At 41.7% G+C, this 9,372-nt stretch overlaps 1 protein-coding gene across 1 annotated transcript; it reads left to right on the plus strand.

Moving 5' to 3' along the window:
* Positions 1 to 45: 45 nt before the first annotated feature.
* On the plus strand, positions 46 to 8,666 carry LOC5520615. Its single transcript, XM_001640394.3, has 6 exons — positions 46 to 1,985; positions 4,701 to 4,966; positions 5,278 to 5,389; positions 7,026 to 7,154; positions 7,248 to 7,492; positions 8,201 to 8,666. The coding sequence occupies exons 1-6, from the start codon at positions 1,928 to 1,930 to the stop codon at positions 8,579 to 8,581; spliced, it is 1,191 nt and encodes a 396-aa protein (XP_001640444.3). The 5' UTR covers positions 46 to 1,927; the 3' UTR covers positions 8,582 to 8,666.
* The last annotated feature ends 706 nt before the right edge of the window (positions 8,667 to 9,372 follow it).

Genomic DNA, 9,372 nt, shown 5'->3' on the forward strand with positions numbered 1-9,372 from the left:
GCTTCTACTGTTTGCAACCGGTTTTTTTTTTTTTCAGCCCCCCCCCCCCCCCCCCCCCGTAAAAAAATGGTCTGCGACCGCTGTATCCGTGTAGCGAGTCTGTTCTTTCGCGGTCTCGTTCGTACAAACGAAAACGCGGAAGAACAGACTCGCGACACGGATAAGTAAACTGATAGAAACAAACAGGACAAAGCTCTGCTAACAGCGTACCACGGACAACCCACACAAATACTAAAATGGCAAATAAAAATGTAGAGAATCAGGATAAGGTGAGACCTGGAATTTGGTGATTTATTTTGTTAATTTTCGTGCACGAGAGCTCAACTATTTTTGGATTCCAATATCCTAGACGTTCGCACGCATTTTAAGCCTACTGAAACTTTTCATATCGAGGCAAAATGATAAAAACAAATGCTGAGTGATACGGAAATAGGACTGCTACGGAACTCGTTATCGTACTGTATCAGAACAAAGTTGATATTTCATGATAAAACAATCCATAGCCACAATTTCCAAATTATGAACAAGGGTTGGCCCAACCACAGCAACGGGCGCATGAGGTCAACTCCTGGTGAACAACAAGATGTTACAGTCCTGTAACTTTAAGCCCAAATCCCTTTTTTGCTTTTTGAATTCTTTTAACTAATACTTTTTTATGATCATCACATTTTGTTCCAACCTTTCTATTTGTGTGCATGTTAAATACCCCTGGCGAATAAATGATAACGATATTGTTTATTTATTTGACTTCGCCATAAACAACAACACAAAATCTAACAAAACAAAACCCGGGGAGCCACTACGGACCGGGCCAATTACAGTATCAGTTATGGAGCTACATTGTCGTTGGGCTTCCTTTAGCTGTTTAGTAAGGCTAGCTATACACACAATATGCAAAAAAAAAAAAAAAAAACGCAGACTACACGCAAACTGCTCTGATGCGCGCGCGTATTAGAACTGTACGAGAAAGGGCTAAACGAACCTTGATTTTGAGGCCTTCGATGGCAAGAGCACGCGCGACGCCTTGGCCGCCCAGAAAGGGAATTTTCTTATTAAAAAAGCTTGTCTTTTTTCTTACATAATACCTTATTACACTTAATATTCGCGACGACAAAATTTCGCGATTTTGAGATGGCGATATTCCGCGACACTTTATTTTCGCGATTTTTCCTTACCAAAGCATCCTTATTTTCGCAAAACTTTATTTTCGCGTCACTTTATTTTTGCGAATCTTTTAAAATCGCGAAATTAAAGTAACACGAAAATTTAGTGTAATAAGGTATTTATACCTGTGCACCCATGCAGCATATTGTCAAAGACAGATATAACATTTTAATGTTTTAAGAATCCTTAATTGGGGACGGCTGTGGCAAGTCCCAGGGTCATTGGATTCAAAGTGGCTCCCTGCAATAAATACGACAACCTGTCCCGGGACACTTTTCAATTTTGATGTAAAGTGTTATTAAAATTTGTCTCGGCGTTAATAAATAGCGGATAATCAGGATATAATTCACTAATAAAAATAGCCCAAAAAAAGCACTTCAACCTCACGGTATCAATGTTTTGAATAAGGAAACAATAGCCAATGTACGAAAACGTGGTTTCTTTAGCATCAACTCATAAAGCGCGCACACAAGATTATTTCGCCATGCCGACAAATTAATATAACTCCTTGTGTTTTCCTCGGACATTTTGTTTCTACGATTGTGGTCACCTTTGAACCTTTTGTCAACGGCCAGAACCCAATTTGAACTAGTTTAATTAATAATTTTAATTAATTTAAAAACCTGCCATTTATAAAAATAGGTGTAATAAAAAACATTTCGGTGTCAGTTGGATAAGAGCCAAGAGAAATTTCTATTGCTACTTGTATTGCTAGTTTAGTAAACATTTTCGAATGAGCAGATAGCTTGCCTTTTTTGCAAGTATGCTTTCGACTATTTCCTTCGCTGTTATGTGCATTCTGGCTACATACGGTAGAGCAGGTGAGTTAATTGATAAATCACATCATTTTTTTTTTTCGTTTTCCTTTTATTTTTGTTTTGGATGCAGGCGCAGGTAAGGCCAAGTTAAAATAAAAACATCTTCAGCGTCCTAATAAGATCAAAATAGGGAGCATGCGGCCTTTTTATTTATTATTTTGTATTTTATTTTTTCTCTTTGGTTTATAAAGATTTGTACGATTCACAAAGGAAATTCCCGCGATGTTGCGAACGGGCGAAAAACATCGTTAGAAAATCCCTGAAACGGGAACGTCTGCCTTTATTTCAGTGCCCAGGCACCGCTAACGCACGAAATTTGAGTTTCTGAGAAACAAACAATGAAAAAAGCAGCAAAAATAACTAAATAAAAAATATATTGATGCGGCCTCGAAAAAGGATGCGGGCGGGGACACTAACGTCTTTTTTTTTACTTGGCCTAAGAGTGAACAGTGATGAATGCTTTTACTTGGCCTAAGAGTGAACAGTGATGAATGCTTTTACTTGGCCTAAGAGTGAACAGTGATGAATGCTTTTACTTGGCCTAAGAGTGAACAGTGATGAATGCTTTTACTTGGCCTAAGAGTGAACAGTGATGAATGCTTTTACTTGGCCTAAGAGTGAACAGTGATAAATGCTTTTACTTGGCCTAAGAGTGAACAGTGGTGAATGCTTTTACTTGGCCTAAGAGTGAACAGTGATGAATGCTTTTACTTGGCCTAAGAGTGAACAGTGATGAATGCTTTTACTTGGCCTAAGAGTGAACAGTGATGAATGCTTTTACTTGGCCTAAGAGTGAACAGTGATGAATGCTTTTACTTGGCCTAAGAGTGAACAGTGATGAATGCTTTTACTTGGCCTAAGAGTGAACAGTGGTGAATGCTTTTACTTGGCCTAAGAGTGAACAGTGATGAATGCTTTTACTTGGCCTAAGAGTGAACAGTGATGAATGCTTTTACTTGGCCTAAGAGTGAACGGTGATGAATGCTTTTACTTGGCCTAAGAGTGAACAGTGATGAATGCTTTTGGCCTAAGAGTGAACAGTGATAAATGCTTTAACTTGGCCTAAGAGTGAACAGTGATGAATGATTTTACTTGGCCTAAGAGTGAACAGTGATGAATGCTTTTACTTGGCCTAAGAGTGAACAGTGATGAATGATTTTACTTGGCCTAAGAGTGAACAGTGATGAATGCTTTTACTTGGCCTAAGAGTGAACAGTGATGAATGCTTTTACTTGGCCTAAGAGTGAACGGTGATGAATGCTTTTACTTGGCCTAAGAGTGAACAGTGATGAATGCTTTTGGCCTAAGAGTGAACAGTGATGAATGCTTTTACTTGGCCTAAGAGTGAACAGTGATGAATGATTTTACTTGGCCTAAGAGTGAACAGTGATGAATGCTTTTACTTGGCCTAAGAGTGAACGGTGATGAATGCTTTTACTTGGCCTAAGAGTGAACAGTGATGAATGCTTTTACTTGGCCTAAGAGTGAACAGTGATGAATGCTTTTACTTGGCCTAAGAGTGAACAGTGATGAATGCTTTTACTTGGCCTAAGAGTGAACGGTGATGAATGCTTTTACTTGGCCTAAGAGTGAACAGTGATGAATGCTTTTGGCCTAAGAGTGAACAGTGATGAATGCTTTTACTTGGCCTAAGAGTGAACAGTGATGAATGATTTTACTTGGCCTAAGAGTGAACAGTGATGAATGCTTTTACTTGGCCTAAGAGTGAACAGTGGTGAATGCTTTTACTTGGCCTAAGAGTGAACAGTGATGAATGCTTTTACTTGGCCTAAGAGTGAACAGTGATGAATGCTTTTACTTGGCCTAAGAGTGAACAGTGATGAATGCTTTTACTTGGCCTAAGAGTGAACAGTGATGAATGCTTTTACTTGGCCTAAGAGTGAACAGTGATGAATGCTTTTACTTGGCCTAAGAGTGAACAGTGGTGAATGCTTTTACTTGGCCTAAGAGTGAACAGTGGTGAATGCTTTTACTTGGCCTAAGAGTGAACAGTGGTGAATGCTTTTACTTGGCCTAAGAGTGAACAGTGATGAATGCTTTTACTTGGCCTAAGAGTGAACAGTGATGAATACTTTTACATGGCCTAAGAGTGAACAGTGATGAATCCTTTTACTTGGCCTAAGAGTGAACAGTGGTGAATGCTTTTACTTGGCCTAAGAGTGAACAGTGATGAATGCTTTTACTTGGCCTAAAAGTGAACAGTTATGAATGCTTTTACTTGGCCTAAGAGTGAACGGTGATGAATGCTTTTACTTGGCCTAAAAGTGAACAGTGATGAATGCTTTTACTTGGCCTAAGAGTGAACAGTGGTGAATGCTTTTAGGTCACCCTTCTGATGCGTCAAAGCAATGTATCTTTAGCATTGTGTCCATACAAATTAATCATATAAATAGGGAAGGTGTTTCGGGAATTACGGTCAGTAGACTTTCGCAAAGACCCCTCCCCCTCTCTGTACATCTCTCCCTGTAGGTTGCTTTGCTGAGAGCGACTTGGAGCAAGTCTATACGGAACAACCAAAGATTGCTTAGATGTTTTTTGCTTCTCGCTATTGAAACGTAAAACCGTGTGAAAGAGGAAATTATAAGTATATTTTATTTTTTTGGTTGGACCAAACTTTACAAAAAAGAGCAATGATTTCGGTTGCGGTTAATTGTCCAAAACATTTTTTGGCCCTTACTTATTTTGTCCATTACACAGATGCTCAGTGTCGGACGCTTTCGTTCGCGCTTCCAACAACAAATCGATCGTTGATCAATCACGTAATCGAGATTGTGAATGTAACTGATCCAGACGAATGCGAGAAGAAGTGTTATCTGACAGACAACTGTTGGTCCATTAATCACGGGCCCTCAAGCAGCGGGGACTTGGTGTGTGAGCTCTGTTCCTCGGATCATGTGCGGCACCCCGATGATCTGGTGCCGATGATCTGTGCTATATACGGCTTCGCGTATATAGCCACTGAGGTGATGTAGTAGCTTTCACAGCAATTAGTAACGACGCTTTGTGGAACTAAGCGTGCCTTAGTCAGCAATACCTTTTTATTTTTTAAATCTAAGCTCATTTGACATCTGATAACTTATAGGACGAAATGCATGGAAAAGTATACTCGAAGGAAAACAGTAATCGCGAAGGATGGAGTTTGAGACAACTGTATTTGGTCAATTTATTTCCCTAACACTGACGTTGAAATGTTATGCGCATGGCGTACCACACACATCATTTTAGGGCCACTTATCCCTATTTTATACTAAACAAGCTTCGATTACTCCGTCAGAATGGCTGCTCCAGCAATCCGTGTTCCGCGAGTGTCCCGTGTCACCCTGGGGATTTACCCAGCATGCATCGCTGTGTGTGTCCTCCAGGGTTTACAGGAATCCAATGCGATGGTAAATTTCACAGAGCCGCAGGCTTGCGGGGAGTGCGGGTCTAAAAGGCAAAACAATATGATAAAAGTAAACTTCGGAAAGTTCATTTATTATCCCGAGGGGGGGGGGGGTGCTCGAGAAATTTCCGAGGTCTAAAGAGGGGGCGTCGAAAGTATATTAATTTAATTTGACCAAGTGTCAAATCAGGCTTCTTCGCTTAACGAGTCTCATATTCTTTTTTTTTTTTCTTTTTTTTTTTTGGGGGGGGGGGGTATTTGGCACAATCCAGGAGTCAAGGATGCGTATAGTAAGCCTATACACTCTCTATATATTTTTTCATGGTTTCCGCTATATGTTATTTAGTGATGCTAAGCTCTCATTCTTCGTCATTAACATCCTCGCTAATGTCTGATTTGCTGTCTTCCTCTCTCCCTTTCTTTCCTTTCTCGTGCTTAGCTTCGCTTTTTTTGCGTCGTATATAGCATCAACCTTTATGAGGCTAATAACCTGGATTTAGTCTGATTTAGTCGCACCTTGAGTCGCACCTTTGAATGCATTCACTTTTTCTGAATTAATATTTTCAGCGAATTCTTTCCCCTCAACTTTCTGACCAGATTGCAGCTAATCTCTTGTTCGCGTTCCTTTGACATTGTCGTTGCCGTTCCCTCCTTTGCTCCTACTTTCTTTGGTGTTCTGGAGGGGCGGGGGGGGGGGGGGGGGCACCGAAAATATGGGGAAGTGTAAGGGGGGTGGGGGATGGAAAATTTTGTTCCTCCTGAAGGGGGGGGGGGGGTGCAAATCCCTCACTGTTATCAAAATCCTGACGCCCCTCTCCCCTCGGTAATTTAAATAAACTTTTCCTTATCGAAACCAATGGCTTATAAGTAGGGGCAATCAACTTCCCCACATTCTGGTAATATATAGGTGTCACAGCGTTTCCTAGCATATCAAACATATTCCCCATGGATAGTGTCCTTCGTTTGTATTACCTTATATGGGCATTGGTGCCCATATTTAGAAGAGCTAAACTTTTTTTGCTCCCTAATCTCCAGAAAACATGGTGAAAAATGCTGATTCCTGTCAATTTGAGACTCGCGGCGAGAATTTGTCAAGAAAAAATTGATCGCTTGGTCAAATCTTTATCTCACTAATCTTGAAATGCCCTGAGACCCAGGCCTTAAAGAGATTGACCGAGCAGGTTTAAAGGTCACCAAAATATTGATATGGATCAGGCTATTTTAAGACGCGCGGATTAGCCTATCAGAAGCTTTATTTGTGCTGACGTTTTGGGTGAGCTCAACTTCACGCGCAGTCTGACAAAAAGCTATGTTTTCTCTTCGGTACTTCTTTGACTTTCGTTGCTCTCTTCTTCAATATTAATCCAACTTTGCCTACGAATTCTGGCTTTCAATTCTTTTGTTGAACAAACAAAACCGATGAATGGATGATGGATAAAAAGGATTCTTTCTAACTAAAATTTGCGCGTGCAGCCTCACGTCACTCGCGCGCGCAACCAACGTCAACGTAGCTGATTGGCCCGTTCGTGCGCGCGCGTCTTAAAATAGCCTGATCCTCGGAAACGCCGTGGCACATATAATACAGATGATTGCCCCTACTTATGAGCCCCTGTCGAAACATTAATATCTTGTCATCAAAGATATCGACGAGTGCACAAACGCGTCAGCTTGTCACGTGAACGCCGCGTGCACCAACACGCCAGGTTCATACACGTGCACGTGCAAGCAAGGTTACCATGGTGACGGCAAAAGATGCGACACTATTTATGGTAAGCTTTCAAATATCAAGATGAAAGGACGGCAAAAAAGACAAAGCAAATTAATATAAAATTAATTAAAAGTATCCTATCATCGTATCACAGGCACCGACTGTCAAGATATTCGCACACGCTACCCTTCGTTGACAAGTGGCATGTTCTTCCTTGACCCGGATGCTGGTAGTCATGACAACGCGTTCATGGCGTACTGTGATATGACGACAGAGGGCGGTGGCTGGACCATGTGCTACACTAGCGATGAGCTGGCAAACCCAAAAACGGAAGTGACGTATGACCCAGCACATCCATACGGCACTGTTGGGTATCGAACCAACTGCAACCCATTGGAGGTGAGTAACACGGGCAACAATAGACCGGAAGTGACGTATGACCCAGCACACCCATACGGCATAGATAGTAACACGGGGCTATCACATGCAACAGTAGACCGGAAGTGGCGTATTACCCAGTACACCCGTACGGCATACATGAGTAGCGAACTAACTGCAATCCGTTGGAGCTGAGTAACACGAGACTATCACGTGCAAAAGTAGACCGGAAGTGACGTATGACCCAGCACACCCATACGGCAAGGTTGGGTATCGAACCAGCTGCAACCCATTGGAGGTGAGTAACACGAGACTATCACGTGCAACAGTAGACCGGAAGTGACGTATGACCCGACACACCCGTGGCACGGTTGGGTATCGGACCAACTGCAAAACACGAGACTATCACGTGCAATAGTAGAGTGGAAGTGAATTATAACCTGACGTACCTATGAGGCACGGATGGGTACTGACCAAACATTGTCTTTATTAATGCTGTAAGGTTCGATACGGAGCAGACCACAGGTGGTCTGGAGGCTGCTCAAACAATGAAAAATGCTCTCAAGTAAATGACGCAAGACACCCATAAGACACGTGATCGCGTGATTGATCACGTGCACGCTTTGTCTCTCAGGGGCGGCATAACACGGCGACCACAGGTTAACCACGCATAGATATGTCTATTTTCTTGCTTATGCATCCTATTTTTATGATTATTTTTCTCTCCAGTTCAACGAAGTAATTTTCTTCAGCTTATCTGCGCATGCGTGGTTCAGGCGCAACGATGGACAGATGATGAAACTCTCTGAGAGTTACTCTACAACCTCGGATACGAACGGATTATGGACGGGGAGCGGCGTCGCATCAACCTATAACAATCCATATCAGCTGTTAATATGTGACATAATTTTGTTCGAGGGATTTTTCGTTAGTGGTTTCCACGAAGGGAAACACAAGTCTTGTTTAAACTGGCAAAACGATAATACGAGCCCTTATTACCGAATGGCCTGGAAAGGTTATTATGGCTGGAAAGGAGTGGCTTTTAATGAGAATGGATATAAGTCGTTACCGAGAAAGATTGTAAGTGTAGGAATACGGCGAAAAAATTGAAAAAAATCAGACACCAATGTGATGGATGTATGCGGGACAAGAAAAGAGCATCACAAAAGAAATAAAAGGCTTGCAGACTTTTTAATAACTTTTAAAAATTATTCACGTTTCAGTTTTTTTTCTAGAAATGTTTTATTTGATTTATATTTTGTTCTTTCAGTTTTTGATTGGAGCGCGGTAGTCTTTTATTTTTCGTACTTGATAATATTGTTTTTAATATCTCTAATTTCTTCTTTACTTTTGCGAGGGTTTAATATTGTGTTGGCAGTGGGAAATAAAATGATGCAAAACCAAAAACCACGTTTACTACACTAACCGCGTCCTCGGCACGCTCTGCATTTCCTCTATGATCGCTCGTCACTTTCTCGGGGATCGCTCGCCGATGATCGCTCGGATTTCCTCTATGATCGCTCGTCACTTTCTCGGGGATTGCTTGTCATTTTCTCGATGATCACTCGGATTTCCTCTATGATCGCTCGTCATTTTCCCAGTGATCTATTGTCATTTCCTCGATGATCACTCGTCATTTACTCGATGATCGCTCGTCATTTCCTCGGTGATCGCTCGTCATTTTCTCGGTGATCGCTTTTCATTTCCTCGGTGATCGCTCGTCATTCTCTTTGTTCCGTCGGTGATTATCGCGTTATGGTTATCGTTTTTCTACATGATCTAAAGCAGGAGCTTTGGGTGAGCGCCCAGGAAACGCGTTATAATCTAAAACGCTAGCATTCAGCCCCCTTTTTCGAGTTGGCGACCAGCAAAAACGTAAACATCGACTCCTCCTTAGTTTA

This window comes from Nematostella vectensis, chromosome 12, assembly GCF_932526225.1.
Source record: "Nematostella vectensis chromosome 12, jaNemVect1.1, whole genome shotgun sequence".
Classification (NCBI taxonomy): Eukaryota; Metazoa; Cnidaria; class Anthozoa; order Actiniaria; family Edwardsiidae; genus Nematostella; species Nematostella vectensis.